This window comes from Carya illinoinensis, chromosome 15, assembly GCF_018687715.1.
Source record: "Carya illinoinensis cultivar Pawnee chromosome 15, C.illinoinensisPawnee_v1, whole genome shotgun sequence".
NCBI lineage: Eukaryota > Viridiplantae > Streptophyta > Magnoliopsida > Fagales > Juglandaceae > Carya > Carya illinoinensis.
This window is the reverse complement of record NC_056766.1, coordinates 42,385,539-42,403,836: the sequence shown is the minus strand read 5'-3', so window position 1 is coordinate 42,403,836 and position 18,298 is coordinate 42,385,539. Positions and strand designations below refer to the sequence as shown.

The window sequence follows — 18,298 nt, the reverse complement described above, 5'->3', positions numbered from 1 at the left end:
TGATCAGCGGTGTGTTGGGTATGTAAAAAATAAGGCTTGAAAACTAATGGAGCAGCTGGGCAGCATTTCATCCATCATTTTTTAATGCGTGGACAATGCATAATCAGTGATCGACAATGGCCGTAAACATGAAGTTTCTTCTGCATTAAAAAGGTTCTTTTTTTTTTTTTTTCTTTTTAAAAAAAAAGCAAGATTCAAGAGGGGATCATGAGTAATGTGTCCAAAATAGAGAATAGATTCGATATAATTAGGCTATGGAAGGATATATATATATATATAAGAAAAATGACTTTTTATATCACCTAAATTCATTTAAAAAAATACAAAACTCATCGCTAACAAATAATCGCAATGCGTCTTTTGTTTTTTTCAATAAATTTAGATGACGTAAAAAGTCATTTTTCTTATAGTATATATATCCGGTGTTCGTTTGGCATGACAAATCAGAGTTTTCACCCTTAAATATGGGCTTCCAACGAATTAATCAACTTATAAACGTTTTTATCCCCCAAAACGTTTACATTCACAACATAAATTATAATTCTTGACCTACCAAATTATTCTTCTTATAACTAATATTAATCCGATAATTATTTACATTGAAAAATTATATTTACAAGTCAATACAGAAGATACAGTAATTCATATCATGATTTGAATTATGAAAGAAATTCAATTGATTTTGCAATCAAATCATATGATGTCTACGATGGATAAAGTATGTCATAATTCGTCATTGATTTAATTGTAATTAGTAGATGAACTTCGTATTTGCACATTTACATGATCAAATGAGTGCTTATTCCTAACTTACTAAGAGTTTAATGGTCTGATGATATATGATCCGATTCTTCAAATAGAAAATCTGAATTCGAAACTTTTTACTCCTTGCATATGAAGAGAAAAAAAAAAAAAAAAAAAAAAAAAAAAAAAAAAAAAAAAAAAGAAGAAGAATTCACTAACTAGCTTTAATAGTAATGATCTCTAGTCATACTTCCACACTCAAGATGGAGATATATATATCAGGCTTATTAATACATGCATATAATATGAAAGTAACACTATTGGTGTGGTGCATGCACAACCAATACACATATAAATGAAAGTAACACTATGTATTTAAAATCAAATTATTGGAAAAAAAAAAGAAAAAAAAAGAAAAGAAAATGGACATCTATGTGGTCGTTAGAAAAAGCCTGAAGAAAGACGTGGATGGTAGTTGAAAAATAGACGAAGCTTCACTTCAAGGCAATGGAGACCCTGCAACCAACAATATTACGCACACCACCCGGCCCTCATGTGGACGCTTTAGGTGAAAGCTACCAGGCTTTTATGCTCTTCATTCTTTCATAAAAAAAGAGACTCAGCGCACTCAGCAGCAGTACTACCTGATCAGTATATTTTCAGCTCCTAATTCTCGTAGACCGCCAGCCACCATGGAAGCCAGTGCTGGACTTGTCGCTGGCTCTCACAACCGAAACGAGCTCGTTGTCATTCATGGCCATGAAGAGGTAAACCATACAACGATAGCCACGAAAAGAAAAACAAAAATCCTAGCTAGATAGCTAAGTCGCTGTTTGTAAATTATATCATGTGTTAAAGCTAGCTAGAGTAATTATATATATGAATTATCTTGGGTTTTGTGATTTTGGTGCAGCGGAAGGCTTTGAGGAACTTGGATGGTCAAGTCTGTGAGATATGCGGGGATGAGGTGGGGCTAACTGTGGATGGAGACCTATTTGTGGCCTGCAATGAGTGTGGTTTTCCAGTTTGCCGGCCATGCTATGAATATGAGAGGAGAGAAGGGAGCCAGCTTTGTCCTCAGTGCAGGACAAGATACAAGCGTCTCAAAGGTAAGTAAAGCATGCATAATCTTAGGCACACTGCATGTATATAACCACTAGAAAGAGAACTCCACCTGCGCGCGTTAGCTGGGTGTACTGGTAGATCATAAGCATGAGGTTAACTAGTTAAGTTTACACTCATTACCAGACAAAAAGCACGCTGATTTTCTCTCTCTCTCTCTCTGGAAATATTGTGAAGGGAGCCCAAGGGTTGAAGGAGATGAAGATGAAGAGGATGTTGACGATATTGAGCATGAATTCAAAATCGAGGATCAGCGGAACAAGCATAACCATATTGCAGAAGCGATGCTTCATGGGAAGATGAGCTACGGAAGAGGCCCAGAAGACAATGAAAATGGCCACTTACCAATCCCACCAGTCATCTCTGGTGCTAGATCACGACCGGTAATGAAAAAAAGATCTGCATCATGTTAATCATTGAAATACATATATTTTGCTCCAATATATGCTTAGATTTCGATCAAACAGATCCTTCTAATTACTATGGAAGTAAAGCTTTTGCATGCACGCGTGCAGGTGAGCGGTGAATTTCCAATATCATTTCAAGCTCATGGAGAGCAGAATACGCTATCTCCCTCGTTGCATAAACGGGTGCATCCGTATCCAGCTTCTGAACCTGGTGTGTATGATCGGTCTTTCCATTATGGGTTGGATATTTGAGATTATCTCGATTCCATATGAATCTGCCACCTTCCATTGGCTGGAAATATTCAAAGAGTTCTATGAACATCTTTTAGCAAACCAATTGGTTGTTTGTTGCCCTTGCACCAAAGATGTATATTAATCAAGTACTCTCTGAAGTCAAAGCTTCAGAGCCACCTTTGTTTAATACGCCCGTTTCAGTTTCTCAGTTATATTAATACTGCAATTTTTGCAACTTTTTATTCGAAACCTTTCATATTACATAGTAAAGGAAATAAAAGCTAATTCCTGACAATATGTATGGTGCTTGGACAATATGCAGGAAGTGCGAGGTGGGATGAAAAGAAAGCAGAAGATGGTTGGAAAGAGAGGATGGATGACTGGAAAATGCAGCAAGGCTACCTGGGGCCTGAACCGGATGACTATGACCCTGACATGGATATGTGTGTACCAAATCTTCCAACTGCATTAGTTTAAGACTTTCTCAACAAACCCTTCATCCCTACCAAACTTAAAATGAAAAATCTGCTATCAAGCTAAATCCTAACATGTTTGACGATATGGTGACTGATGCAGGATAGATGAAGCTAGGCAGCCCCTGTCAAGGAAAGTACCGATTGCTTCTAGTAAAATCAGTCCTTATCGGATGGTGATCCTTGCCCGGCTTCTTGTTTTGGCCTTGTTCCTCCGATATAGACTTATGAATCCTGTGCATGATGCCTTTGGGCTCTGGTTAACGTCTGTGATATGTGAAATTTGGTTTGCATTTTCATGGATCCTTGATCAGTTCCCAAAATGGTTTCCAATTGATCGTGATACCTACCTTGATCGTCTCTCTCTCAGGTACACAAATTTGTTTATTTTTCATTATCAGATCAACTCCTAAAAGTTCTACATGTATAACAGTATTAACAGACTCCTAAAACTAGTTTCCATGACATTTATTGAAAGAATAAAGGAAAAGAACAAAAAAAATTAAAAAAGAAAAGAAAGCAGTACTAGTCGTAGAGGTTCTTCCAATAGCTTCAAGACTAGAATTCTTCTGCCAACTGTCTCTAGAATCTCCATTCTGAGGTTTAATGGTCATAAATGACGCAGGTATGAGAGGGAAGGCGAACCAAATCAGCTGGCACCAGTTGATATCTTTGTCAGTACTGTGGATCCCATGAAGGAACCTCCTCTTGTTACAGCCAACACTGTTCTTTCGATCTTGGCCATGGACTACCCGGTTGATAAGATCTCATGCTACATTTCGGATGATGGTGCTTCCATGCTCACGTTTGAAGCCTTGTCTGAAACTGCAGAATTTGGGCGGAAATGGGTACCTTTCTGCAAGAAATTTTCTATAGAGCCTCGAGCTCCCGAGATGTACTTCTCCGAGAAGATTGATTATCTCAAGGACAAAGTTCAGCCAACCTTTGTTAAGGAGCGTCGAGCTATGAAGGTTTGTACTAAACCCATTAATGTCATCCATTCCAAAATTAGTACATCATGTAAGCTGTTTAACATTCGATTTTATTGTTTTTTGGTGTTTTGAAAGAGAGAGTATGAAGAATTCAAGGTTAGGATAAATGCACTTGTAGCCAAAGCTGTGAAGATTCCTTCAGAAGGATGGATCATGCAAGATGGGACACCATGGCCAGGAAACAATACTAAGGATCACCCTGGTATGATTCAGGTCTTTCTTGGTCACAGTGGAGGTCTTGATGCTGAAGGAAATGAGCTTCCTCGCCTTGTCTATGTTTCTCGTGAGAAAAGGCCTGGTTTTCAACACCACAAGAAAGCAGGAGCCATGAATGCTTTGGTAAGATTTTCCAGCTCCCCCTATCATCTATTTGATCAGAATTCCCTCATCTTTATAAGTTCCTATATTTATGCTTCTTCTAAAACTTTGATAATATTCAGATTCGGGTCTCTGCTGTGCTTACCAATGCTCCTTTCATGCTAAACTTGGACTGTGACCACTATATTAACAACAGCAAAGCTGCGAGAGAGGCCATGTGTTTCTTGATGGACCCCCAGATTGGAAGAAAGGTTTGCTATGTCCAATTCCCTCAAAGATTCGATGGTATTGATAGGCATGATCGTTATGCCAACAGAAACACAGTCTTCTTCGATGTAAGTCAGTGATACAATATTACTGCTACAATGATCTTTGTTGCTCATTTTTATTTCCTGGATTGTCCTGAAACGAGATAATAATGTTCCTTTACTCTTATGCAGATTAACATGAAAGGTCTAGATGGAATTCAAGGTCCTGTATATGTGGGCACAGGATGTGTTTTCAGAAGGCAGGCTTTGTATGGCTATAATCCTCCAAAAGGTTCTAAGCGCCCAAAGATGGTAAGTTGTGACTGCTGCCCATGTTTCGGACGCCGCAAGAAGCTAAAATATGCCAAGCATGGGGCAAGTGGAGATGATTCAAGTGTACAAGGTTATCTGAGATCTCTGCCTTGTAACTTGTATTTTCATTGTGAACTCACTCCCTACCATATATCTTTTCATCATTAACTTGTAATCATATTCATTTGATCAGTTGATATGGATGGTGACAAGGAGCTACTGATGTCCCAGATGAATTTCGAAAAGAAATTTGGACAGTCTGCAATTTTTGTGACTTCAACCTTAATGGAACAGGGTGGTGTTCCTCCTTCCTCTAGTCCTGCAGCCCTGCTAAAAGAAGCCATACATGTAATCAGCTGTGGCTATGAAGACAAAACTGAATGGGGTACTGAGGTAATGTTAGCCACTCTATTCAGCATATGCCTACAGATTTCCCAGGATCAATATCTCAAATGTGTAATCAGGTTTGTCACTTTTGCATGAGCAGCTTGGTTGGATTTACGGGTCTATTACAGAGGATATCCTCACTGGTTTCAAGATGCATTGCCGGGGTTGGAGGTCGATATACTGTATGCCAAAGAGACCTGCATTCAAGGGCACAGCTCCAATCAATCTGTCAGATCGGCTGAATCAGGTCCTTCGGTGGGCACTTGGTTCCATTGAGATATTTTTCAGTCATCACTGCCCTGTTTGGTACGGCTACAAGAAAGGGAAACTCAAGTGGCTCGAGAGATTTGCCTATGTCAACACCACTGTCTACCCCTTCACCTCCTTACCTCTCCTTGCATACTGTACCCTTCCTGCCATCTGCCTGCTCACTGATAAATTCATCATGCCACCGGTAGCATTCTAACCCCTGTTTTTTTATTTAAACTTGGAAATATGACAATTAGGAGATAGTTAGACCAAGGATGATAATGATTTTCAATGGAATCTAGTGGAAAAGAACATATAATGAATTATAGCCATCTCTTTAGATACAAGAGTTAAGCACTACTCTAGCCCTAAGAAATGAAATTAACATTTAAATTTATATTTTATCACCCCCCTCTCATGTGAGCCAAACATCCTCTTGATATGTGGGCTTAGCACGTAGAATATCTAACTAAAATTGGAGGTGAAGAGTGGGGTCATAATTCAAATTTAGGACCTCGTACTTCGATAAGATGTTGGATCACTGTACAAAATATTTAAGTCGATGAGAAGATCAGAATTTGCATATGCCAATTTGTATTTTAACATATTCCAATCATATGAAAGTTGGAGAAACTGTTTAATAAAGCGTTTATAGCTTCCAGTGTGAGTTCTAAATGTTTTTTCTGTGCCCACTAATGATATTATTCTCAATATATACATGAAACCAGATAAGCACTTTTGCAAGTCTCTACTTCATTGCCCTGTTCATCTCAATCTTTGCTACTGGTATTCTTGAGCTGAGATGGAGCGGAGTCACCATTGAGGAATGGTGGAGAAATGAGCAATTTTGGGTCATTGGAGGTGTCTCAGCACATCTCTTTGCCGTTGTGCAAGGCCTGCTGAAGGTTTTGGCTGGAATTGATACTAACTTCACTGTCACATCCAAGGCATCAGACGATGAGGATTTTGGAGAATTATACACCTTTAAATGGACAACGCTTCTAATCCCTCCGACCACCATCTTAATCATCAACCTTGTTGGAGTCGTTGCTGGGATCTCAGATGCCATAAACAATGGATACGAATCATGGGGCCCTCTATTTGGCAAGCTCTTCTTTTCCTTCTGGGTGATTGTCCATCTCTATCCATTCCTTAAAGGTTTGATGGGGCGGCAGAACCGAACACCGACCATTGTTGTCATATGGTCAATCCTTTTGGCTTCCATTTTCTCCTTGCTTTGGGTCCGCATTGATCCATTTGTATTAAAAACCAAGGGACCTGCCACCAAGCAATGTGGAATTAACTGCTAAGATCTGAGCTACTAGAAGATACACAACAATCTTCTTTCGTTAGTGTAGTGTATGAACCAACAAAGGAGAGATGCAGAGGATCGAATAAAGTAAGAGTGAAATCTTTTCTGCAGTATATATGCTAGGTACCCAGTTTTGAGAGTGAAGGAAAGACAATGTTGCTTATAATGCTTTTGCCAAACGTTGCAAATTTATTCACAAGTAATTTCTTTTATCAGTAACTTCTTTTATCCATTTGTATTAAAAACCAAGGGACCTGCCACCAAGCAATGTGGAATTAACTGCTAAGATCTGAGCTACTAGAAGATACACAACAATCTTCTTTCGTTAGTGTAGTGTATGAACCAACAAAGGAGAGATGCAGAGGATCGAATAAAGTAAGAGTGAAATCTTTTCTGCAGTATATATGCTAGGTACCCAGTTTTGAGAGTGAAGGAAAGACAATGTTGCTTATAATGCTTTTGCCAAACGTTGCAAATTTATTCACAAGTAATTTCTTTTATCAGTAACGTTGTAAATTTATTCACAATTAATACGTCAGAAACTTCAGTTCCTTATTTGTAAACTTGCAGCACTGGCGTTTAGCTCATGGAACCTAATACAAGTACAAAAACAGGAAAACTTAAGTGCATACGGTAAACAAAGCTAAAATAAAGAGGGAACAAAAAGAAGGTAAATATTGTGAACAGAGTTCAGGGCAAAGGTGAAGTACAATTTAGTAACTTCTTTTTGGATCATTGTCAAAGGCAAACTTCAAAAATTGCTTAAAACTCCATGCATCTTCAGCTAAAGTTCAATTGAAATGTGTTATACCTTCTTTGCTTTCTCCAAAACAGAATTGTACTGCCTTCATTGTCCCTGGCTGCGAAGCTTTATTCAGGAACATCTAAGAAAGAAAAGGAAGCAGAGAAAAGTGCAATAAACATCAATCTCATCTCCTTAATCAAATAAAACACAGGCACATCCAAATAAAAGTTCGCACAAAACCTTGACATGTGTAAAATCATCTATTGTGAATGTGAACTATGTTTCCCACAAGATATTAAGAGAAGCTAACCTATTTCAATTGTAAAGAGAAAAAAAAAGTTCCTTCTCGCACTGAAATGAAAAAATTATCACAAGGTTTTGAATTTGTAGAATCCCAATAGCATGAAATTGAACCCAACAGCATGACAAGAAAAATAACCTGATTAGTCCAGCAATATTCTGATGGAGCTTGAAAATTGAAGAGAAAAAAACTGGCTTAAGATTAATATTGAAAAATCAGATGAATCCAAATATAAGGATAAAAATAAACATAATGTTGAAAGAGCTTAAAAGTTTAATTAATGAGAAGAGTTGACTTGAAGCAATATTAGTCTTCATTATGCTTTGCTACAAGGCAATTGCTCACATTTCATATTTATATTCACTTTTTACCTCCCACATTAAAAATAAAAATAGCATTCAAATATGAAAACAAAATTTAAAAACATTTTTGGGCAGAACTCTTTTGATCATCCTAGCAAACTGGTGTGAAATGCCATCATGATGCCTCTTTGGATGGGGCCTAGTTTCTTCCGTTATATAGAGTATGAAACTGGAAAGTTACCCACATACCTGATCAGTGTAGAAAACAATATTTTCACCAATAATCTCCACATGAACAGATGCCGTCCTTGAAATGATGAAATCTATTCGCATCTCTAACCACTATAATTCTCTTTGTAATTTTGGATATAAATTTAGTTGCATTATGACAATCTAAACAAACTCGGAGATTCTTAATGATTCTGATTTCAGTTTCAGGTTCAGTGGCAATGAGGCCAAATGCAATGGCTAACTTCTCACTGTGAACCTTGACCATTAGCTCCTTCTCTTCCTCCTCCACGTCATGCAAAGCAGTGAGAGTCTGTGACTGAAATCCAGCCTCCCTCATCTTTCCAGTCAACTTCTCTAGCATTTTGTAGATTGCTGTTGCTTGCGGATGGAACAGATCACCAGAGGTAAAGACATGTGGAGTCCCACCAACTTCAATTAGAGTGCACCCAGGGGTCTTTGCCAACCTTCTTTTCTTAACTACTTGTCGTACTGTAGCAGCCTTTAGAAAATTCTTGTCAGCTGAGTAAATATTAGAAAGCAAGACATGATATCCAACATTTGCTGGGTCCAATTCAAATAGTCTTTCAGAAGCCACACGGGCTAGGTTTGTGTCTTTGTGAATCATGCAAGCACCAAGTAATGCACCCCAGACAATAGGACCTGGCTCAACTGGCATTTTTTCTATAAATTTCAAGGCCTCAGTTAATTGTCCAGCCCGACCAAGGATGTCAACCATGCAGGCATAATGCTCAGGTAATGGTTGGAATCCATGATCATGGACCATAGAATGGAAAATTTCGTTTCCTTTCCTCACCAAGCCGGCATGGCTACAAGCATACAACACAGAGAGAAATGTAACCCCAGTAGGAGGAACCCCAGAATGCAGCATCTCATTGAAGAGTCTTAGTGCTTCATTCCCATGTCCGTGGAGGCCATAACCAGAAATAATGGCATTCCAAGTGACCGAATTTTTATCTTTCATCAAGTCAAATAATTGCCGAGCCTCCACAATGCTCCCACACTTTGCATACATGTCAATTAGAGCAGTTGAGACATATACGTTAGACTCAAGATTCTCGCTTTTAATCAGATTGTGAACCCATTTGCCAAGACTCAACGCTCCAAGTTGAGCACAAGCTGAAAGAATACTTGTAATTGTTACAGGATTTGGACGGACTTCAAGCATCATTTCCCAGAAAAGAGAAATTGCCATCTCCGTTAACCCATTTTGGGTATAACCAGATATCATGGCATTCCAAGATGCCAAACTTTTCTCTGGAGTTTCATCAAAAAGTAGCCGCGCTGTTTCAATTTCATTTAGCCTACTATAAACAGTAGTTAAAGCAGTTGAAACAGAAGCATGTGAAACAACACCAGACTTAACACAGAAACCATGAATACAACAAGTGAGCTGCAGATGCCCGAAGGGGGAATGCACAGGAATCAACCCCACCAATGTGCTTGAATTGACTTTCTGCCCAGAAGCAAGCAGATCCACAAATAGCCTCACCGAAGATTCAGACTCACCATTGTAAGTATACCCAGAAATCATCGAATTATAAGATACCAAATCTGGTCGATCAATCTGCTCAAACAACCACCTCACCGTGTCAATCTCCCCAAATTTTGAATATAACGAAATCAAACCCGTAATCACAAACACATCACAACCAAACCCGACTTTTAGAGCCAAACACTGAATGCCCATCCCAACTTCCAAGTCCTGCAACTCTGCTGCAGCTGGAAGCACAGTAGACACAGTTGTAGAATCCAATTCCACACCTCCCTTAACCAGGTTCCGAAAAACTTCTATTGAATCGTTAAAACAACAGTTCCTCACCAACCCGGATACCATTGTATTCCACAGAACAGTGTCCCTCTCCGGCATCAAATCAAACACCTTTCTTGCCATTTCTACCCGCGAAAACTTGAAGTAAAAGTCAACCACCACAGATCCAACAAACAGATCGAAGCCGAATCCATCCACAATAGCATTTGAGTGCAACAAAATCCCAAACCTCTCGGACTCGTGACCCATGGCGGCCCATATCGCAAAGGCGTATGTAAACTTATCAGGCTTAAGATTAGTCCTGGTTCTCAGATGGGTATAGAGCGAAATCGCAGATAGAGGAGAGTTATTGGTGGCGAAGCCTTTGATGAGGACGTTGAAGAGGAAAAGGTCTGGTTTTCGGGTGGAGAGAAAGAGGCGATGCGCGTGGTGGATGGCCTTGAAGTCGGAGAGCTTGTGAATGAGTTTGGTGAGAGTGGCGAGGTCTTGGTGGAGGCCGTGGAGGATGATCTGGGCGTGGGTTTGGGAGAGGTGGGAGAGAGTTGTGGCCTTTTTTAGGAGGTCCAAGAAGAAGCTGCGGTCGCGTGGTGTACAAGAAGCTACGGCTATGTTCCTGCAAATCATTATCTGTGCGAGCCGTCAGCCTTGCAAGATGTTCGATAAAATGTTTTATTTAAGTGACCGTTAAATAAAACGTTCGGGTCATTTCCCCGTATATAGATCATAGACTATTTGTTCCAAATTGGGCGGGAAACTCTCTCTCTCTCCTCTCTCTGTGTTCTATCTTTGATGGATTTATTTATTTATTTATAATGAAGTTCTAAGTCCATTGGAAAATGTTTGGGATACTTGTGAATATCAAATCAATTTACAGAAAAATTCGTCTTCTAAATATTTTGAGAAAAAAAAAAAATCAATGTATATTGTACTTATGCCTTGCTTGTCATTTTATTTTCTATCCAACATTGTATATTGTATTTCTACTTGTTGAAAAGAAAATAAAACTTTCCAAAAGATTATATTATCGTATTAAAAAATTTATAATTATTATCCATTTTAGCATCATCCCTTTCACATCTTATAAAGTGACATCGAATAATTGACCCACACGTTAAGCATAATAAATAATCTCTAATAATTTAATACCACATGATGAAACGGTAGAATTATGATGATAAAAATGATAGTGGGTGATAGCATTACTCATCAGAATATAAATGCAGCATATTCTCTTAGGTATGGTTTGATAAGTGAGAATTTTGAATTTTAAGATGAAATTATATTTTAATATTATTATTGTTTTGAGATTTGAAAAAGTTAAGAAAAAGTTGAATTATTTATTATATTTTGTATGGGTATTTGAAAAAATTGTAATGATGAAATGAGAATTTTGAGTTTGAGATGAGATTTTTTTTGGACAAACCAAACCTTAAACTCATCGCTTTAAGGGAAAATTAGGATAGCCTTACTACACAGGTCAAAATATTAGGTTAACTAAGCAAGGGTATGCTCATGGAGCTACATGAAGTCATTATTAGTATGAAACATCCTAGAAGGTGCATAATCACAAAATGTTATGGGGTGTTTGCCAAAGAACCAGAAACCCTAAGTTTTTTGTTCCCTGCTGCCATGAATATGGCCATTTGGCAGTTTATGAGTACTGAGCTATGCAAATCCATGGTGAATGTTCATAATAATGGCTTACAACTTACAAGGCCTACAAATCTCAGTGAATTTCTTTTTTTTTTTTTTTTTTTTTTTGCTTCCTTTGCATTTTCTTTTCATGTGCATGATACAACAATTACAAGTGGAATATGGAGCCAATAGCTCGTGTCGAGGAAAGGGCAAAAAATGAGATAAAACATGATTAATTATCATAAAAACTTTAAAAAAGAAAAGGAGAAAAAAATAAATAATTTACATTCACAATGAACCGAGCAGACAATTATTTGTATCTGCTGAAGTGACAAAGCAGTAAGTTGTTAGCTTGGCAGCCGGTCAGGGCCATGGAAGCGTCTTGATTGACAAAATTGGTTGCTTACCATTCTCCAGATCTTGTTCCATTTGCATGAGATGTGTCCTAAGGCTGTATTCCTCTACCTGCTTCAAGCCAAAAGTACTCAGAAATTCCACCATGTATGTATTGTTAAGGAGCAAGCAGCAACATGTACTTAAAAGAAGAAAAAAACAAGTAATAGCTCAAGCTAAGCAATTGCAATGAAAGACTATCTATATGATCCAATTTGATAGGAGACTCCAAACTGCTTGCATCTCATGAGTAATAAGAACCAGTATGCCGCAGGGAAAAATAAGTCACAAGCAAGCTACCCATCTCATTAGTTCTAATGGTTCGAAAAGCATTAATTTTAGAACAATTCTGCACTGAAATATCAAATCTTGCAACACTACAACTGATTTTTTGACATCCTTAAAGCATTAGGTTTCAATCATAAAGTAATTGCAGCACTGAGTTTCTAATGATATGAAACTGTCGCAATAATTGCCTACTTAATATCTAAAATGGCAGTCTCAAGTACTAGAGCTTCAAGTGCACAAATTTCATTTTGCTCCTGCAACCATATATTATCATCTCACCTGCATAGCGGCCATTGAAGCCAACAGTGCTTCACATTCATCAAGTGTGGCTTTCTCCTGTGCTGCCATGACAGCAAGTTCAGAAACCAGAATGTTCATGCCCTCCACCTAAACACATGAATATATATACAAGGTAGCATTCAGCATCAATTATTAACAACTGAATTTGCTTCAATATAAGCAAAAAAAACAAATATTAACAAAGTAGTCATGACATCCTGTAAACACAGGAGCAGCACAGGTCTTGCCATCTGTGTGATGGGTCAAGAGGTGAAAGCGTGAAAGTCTGCTGGGGTAGATCTCAGTTCTATAAAAAGTGGAAGAAAATTGTTGCATCTATACGGTCCTAATTCTTAGATTTATAGTGACAATGAAACTTCCTAAATCAAGCTTCGTCGGATATAAAAACACATAATTGCAGGAAATCACGGGCAAATATTGCACCTACTACCTTTATGATCAACCTTTCCTGCCACATAATAAACTTGTCAAAACACAGAAGACCAATCAGATATTCCCGAACAGGTTATAATCTTATAGAGTTAGGTTCATTCTCTTAACTATCCAACTACAAACATTGGAACAATCAATTTACAAAAGCACATGGAAGTTCTGAATTATGGCATGTAAATTTGAGTCCCACACGCATATAGGACAAACCACTTGAGTGAAAAATGAGACTTGTCCAGTAACAAAAAGAAGTGGGGTAAAGAGAAATTTATTCACACATAGAACCTGCATTACAATATAAGCAACAGAAATGGTTGTATCAACAATGCAAATCTCACCCTCGAGAGCAAAGAGCCTATAGAAGATCCCATTGCCTGCATAACATCAACAGCAGAGGAAATGGCAGCCTTCAAAGATTCAATATCTGCCTGTAAAAGTAAAAATCTAAAAGTGAGGGCAAAGAGCTCTTTCTTCACAAATTAAATCCAATAAGTTTTCACAAACTTGACATACCCATGCCCCTGTGGTTACTGGAAGACGAACAGTGCTTGCCTCTAAATCTTCCACAGTCCCAGATAAAGAATGAATATGATCGTTTTCAAGTAGAGCCCAATCATTGAGGTAGACCATCTGAATGATCATTACACATTCAAGCACTTAGAAAAGGCATTTGTCAAGAAAAGAAGATCAGGTACTTAATCTTGCATTTTCCAACAAGTGAATTCAATCCTCCCCAACCAGAATCAGAGGGAACCAGAAAAAGGTAGGACTGAAGACATAGAAGTTTATCGGATTTGACTCTCATTGTTTCCTCATGATCAGATCACGATTTGGAACACATATAATTGAGATCTTACAATATTCAATCTCTATGCGCACAACTGAGAAACTTGGACTTGGAAGGCAACTTCAACACTAATTTTGCTAACTGCATCTTAAATTCGTAAAATAACTTCATGTCTTTTAAAATAAAGAGATATGTAAGTAAAGAGGAAATTAAATATATATATTCAAGTAAAGAGGGGCTGTCTGCCACTATGCCCCACATGTTATGTACAAACTCTAAGACATATAGATCCTCCCTCCATATGCTTCATAGAGTTGCAACTTTAAGAAAAAAGATCATAGAGAACTTAAAATTATAATATGTTCTTGACCAGAAAGAATTGTGATCTATTCGATTAAATAGAAGCTTATACTAACATGATAAAATTACTAACATGATAAAATTGTGGAGAGAAAGACACATTACTTGATCATTCAAAACTGAGTTTAGCTTAAGCTTTAGCTTCAACTGTTGGAGATTGATTCTTTTCCTGATTACTGAATCCCACAGATCTAGTGTAGTGTTGTTCCAAACATTAAATAAAGTTCTCTGCACCATCAAACAGAGTTTCAGGTAAATATTAACATATAACTTAAAAACAAAAATCTATATTCCATGCTTAACAAATGAAGATAAGTATGGCACTAAATAACCAATATTCAAAGTTACAACTAGAGGACACGGGATGTTAGCTTCAATCCGTGATTAGTAAAACATGTTTGATAAAACCATAAAAAAGTATTCAGTCTTCTCCACAAGACTTAACATACTCTGACAGTATTGTTTTTCTATTATTCTCTAAGATTAAAACCACTACTGTGGATAACATACAACAGTACCATGTTGCGGCATAAAATAAAAAATACTAGTTATGGACTGCAGATCAATGACCAATAGAATTAGAAGCAAATGTGTACGAGCGTGTGTAGATCTAGGCATGAATGTATGGGATACATTATTTAGTATGTACCGAAAATTCCGATACGTTGTGTACTGCAAATCATTGACCAAGATAATCTAAGTGAATGTGTGCGAGTACAAGTGTATGTATACATATATCTATCTATGTGTGTGCATGCCTGTATATAAGTTGTCAACATTTTCTTTCTCAACCTAGATATGATACCATTAAACAGAATAACAAATGGATATAGGCAATCAAACATATGGCAAAATCAGAGGGCCTGCATTATAAAAAGTTCGCTAATTCCATAGATATCAAAACCTACCTCTGCAATTACATTCTGAATATAAAATACAGCCTTGGCCCGGGCATTTGCAAATCTCCATTGCAAACATCTGTTGTATAGCAGTCGCAGCTGATGTGCATCTTCTATGTAGCTCGTACCCTTTTTTCCCTTTTTAACATCCGCAATAAAACTAAGCACTGAAGTAGTACTGTTGGATTGGGTAGAAGAATTGGAAGGCCGAATCCGAGATGGACTAATCCCTGCTGCAGGAGGAGTTGATGGTCTGGTCCGAGATGGACTGATACCTCTACTAACAGAGGATGACACCACCGAGACCTTATTATTAACAGAGGATGACACCACCGAGGCCTTACTAAGCGAAGGTATCCGTGATCTAGGACTAGGCAAGGACTGGGATCGAGCTGCAGGCGTCACTGATGTTGTCCTATCTGATAAACTAGTAGAAACAGACTTGTGAGGTCCAAATACCTGCAGTGGATTACAGTCAATTGAATTTGTCTCAAATCCTAATCCAGCACTCCCATTAAGTGATGACAACAGCCTCGTGCCATCGCTTGCAGACGTTTGTAACTGTTTACCTATACCATCAGGTGTAGTAGATGTTCTCCTCGACAGAGATAACCCAATTCCCGGGACTGGGGTACTTAAAGCCCCGATTGTCTTGTCACCAAGATCCACAATTTTACTCAACGCATTGGAAGATACCTTCCCACCTATTCTACTTGACCATCGATGCTGATCTATGAGTCGGGTACGTAAACCATCAACTGGTCTAGAATTCTCCAACTGATCAGGCACATTCTTTCCTTTAAGAGGACTCCTCTTCCTCTCCGGCGTAGTTTTGCGCGCCATAGTAGGTGTCTCTACCTGTTTATGTGCAACATTTGATGCCGGCCGCAAAGTGCGGTCTGAAGAAGCATTCACTGGTTTTTCCTTCTTACCAATAGGAATTGATATGGCATCAGTTTGAAATGAAACACTCAAACTACGCATCGTGGAAGGCCATAAACCTTCTGGTGACCGACCATTCCCTATTCCCCTGGATGACAATTGTATATTAACCGCTGAATCATGGACTGGTGTGGACGGCCTAGATGGGGAAGAGGGTGTAGAAGGCCGCTTCCTCTCGGCTGATTGGGTTCTCTTAGATGCCACATGGGAGGAAGTCGGCGGTGTTCTTGTGAGGTTCGGAGAAGGGAAACGCCGGGGAGTGGCCGGCCTTGCAGGGGAAGGTGACTTGTACCTAGATATAACGTCCCTCGTCCGAGGCCTGCCGGTGGTGACTGCATTGTTCTTTTCGGCCGGGACCAACGGTCGTCTTGGCGTCTCCACTGTCCTGTGCTTCCGCAATGCTTGCTCTGACTCGCATACATCCATCCACACAAAACAAATTAGACCACATTGACACAAATCTTCACATGTCTAAACCACATTTGACAGCCTTGGCATTCATGTACCCCAAAAACTCAAAGGAATAGCACCACCCACTCAAAAAGAAAGATCCTTTTCTCTGCAATAAATCTGCCACAAACGCACAACCAAAAGTAATAAAGATACTAAAGCAAAGAATAACAAAACCCATAAAACAGAAAAAATAGAAAAAGAAAAGAAAATTCAAAAGAATACATCTTTACAGAGACCCAGATCTGAAAGAGAATGAATTCGAGAATCACAGCCAATAAGCGTAAATGGGTCTTGTTCTTTAATCAAAGTAAGCCCAAATCCAAGCAGATCAGAGCGTAACGAAGCGGTTAGAGAGTGATAAGAAAACATCAGGTACAAATGGGGTCACATAAATTTTGCGGAAAGTGCAACAACGTGCACTGACGATTATCATTAGAGGTTTGCATTCGCAGGGGAGGGGTCCCCTTGGAGAAATTGAGGAGACCACCAGGCCCCAGGGAGTGAACTGGGGTAGTAGTTGGTGCAGGAAAAGAGAGAGGTGCGCAGGATACGGAGGTTGATCCTATAATACTATTTGTTTTCCCTTTTGTCCCTCTCACGGGAGTGCCATGGTCACTGCACAGCACAACACGACGCTAAATCAATTCAATGAAGTGAATACAAAAATGCAACCAAAACTGTCAAAGCAAGAAAAAAAGAAACCCAAAACAAAACTCTCCTCTCTCTCTTTCTCTGTGAAGAAACACAATTTTCTTGGATCCACTGTGATTCCCAGAGATGAAGTACACGATTACTTTACTCAATTAATGGGCTTTCGAAAAATATTTTTTTTTTCAAGAAAAACAGTGAATTATGCATTTTGTTAGTATTCTTTGATTAGCAGAAAGGTTTGAGCTTGGAGGTGCTAATGTTATTAGCGAAATGGAAATAGACAGAGACAATGGAGGCCACGTGCAAGGGATATCATCGTCCATCAACATGAATTTACGTATGCAAACACAGAGCACAGAATTTGACTTAAAAAATTAATTTAAGCAAAAAGTATTAACAAAGACCAATGAGATTAACAAAACAAAACAAAAAAAATAGTTTCCGTTTTGACGATCCGGGATTAATCGTGGAGATTTAGGAACGGAGATCGATGAAACACAGGTAAAAGACTTACCGGTTTGTGACACACCAAATGCGTTCGACAGGTTCCCTGTCTCCGGTTTTGAAGACATGCTCTCAGTGAGTGAGTGAGAGAGAGAGTTCATTGCATCTCTCTGATAAACAATTTCAGATATATTCCTAAAGTAGCAACAATCTGACATCTATAATTAAAATAAAGTTTTTAATTGTTAATTTTATTTTTTTTTATTCAATCTGGAACTTGAAATAACACCGACCATCAGATCGATTAGTTTTGGTGAATTGATCTCACTTTCAGTTTCAGTAATCAACAACAAAGCGAATCTCCTTTAAAAAACATCAAAACCAATCGATCTTCTCACCTTGAAACTATGGCAAATTTCTGCAACAACGTTAAAACTCGAAACGGTCACAAGCTGTATGCATTCACCCAAAAACACCAAACCACCAAAGCCTTCTAGAATTACCAGTAATCACTCTGTGATCTCTTCAAAGGAAAATATTAGCATCGGAAG

General features: G+C 38.4%; 3 protein-coding genes across 12 annotated transcripts; 1 reads left to right on the top strand and 2 right to left on the bottom strand.

Moving 5' to 3' along the window:
* Positions 1-1,301: 1,301 nt before the first annotated feature.
* On the top strand, positions 1,302-7,305 carry LOC122296086 (cellulose synthase A catalytic subunit 7 [UDP-forming]-like). The gene is made up of 13 exons (XM_043105500.1): positions 1,302-1,511; positions 1,658-1,853; positions 2,044-2,249; positions 2,382-2,484; positions 2,830-2,950; positions 3,084-3,350; positions 3,606-3,951; positions 4,048-4,311; positions 4,413-4,625; positions 4,731-4,941; positions 5,044-5,243; positions 5,338-5,691; positions 6,215-7,305. The coding sequence occupies exons 1-13, from the start codon at positions 1,437-1,439 to the stop codon at positions 6,794-6,796; spliced, it is 3,138 nt and encodes a 1,045-aa protein (XP_042961434.1). The 5' UTR covers positions 1,302-1,436; the 3' UTR covers positions 6,797-7,305.
* Positions 6,055-10,864, bottom strand: LOC122296087 (pentatricopeptide repeat-containing protein At4g30700). Of its 10 annotated transcripts, none has more exons than XM_043105506.1 (4): positions 8,396-10,864; positions 7,983-8,034; positions 7,610-7,894; positions 6,055-6,764 (listed from the first exon to the last, which is right to left on the bottom strand). In XM_043105506.1, the coding sequence occupies exon 1, from the start codon at positions 10,788-10,790 to the stop codon at positions 8,421-8,423; it is 2,370 nt and encodes a 789-aa protein (XP_042961440.1). In that variant the 5' UTR covers positions 10,791-10,864; the 3' UTR covers positions 6,055-6,764; positions 7,610-7,894; positions 7,983-8,034; positions 8,396-8,420. The 10 variants fall into 10 exon arrangements, with proteins under 10 accessions (XP_042961440.1, XP_042961444.1, XP_042961441.1 ...); XM_043105510.1 differs by having other exon boundaries at positions 6,055-7,052; positions 7,610-7,682; XM_043105507.1 differs by having other exon boundaries at positions 7,610-7,682.
* Positions 10,865-12,018: 1,154 nt separating this feature from the next.
* Positions 12,019-17,789, bottom strand: LOC122297126 (AUGMIN subunit 8-like). The gene is made up of 7 exons (XM_043107029.1): positions 16,875-17,789; positions 15,267-16,769; positions 14,464-14,586; positions 13,725-13,841; positions 13,550-13,639; positions 12,762-12,869; positions 12,019-12,266 (listed from the first exon to the last, which is right to left on the bottom strand). Exons 2-7 carry the CDS (start codon positions 16,623-16,625, stop codon positions 12,165-12,167), a joined length of 1,899 nt encoding a protein of 632 aa, XP_042962963.1. The 5' UTR covers positions 16,626-16,769; positions 16,875-17,789; the 3' UTR covers positions 12,019-12,164.
* Positions 17,790-18,298: the final 509 nt, after the last annotated feature.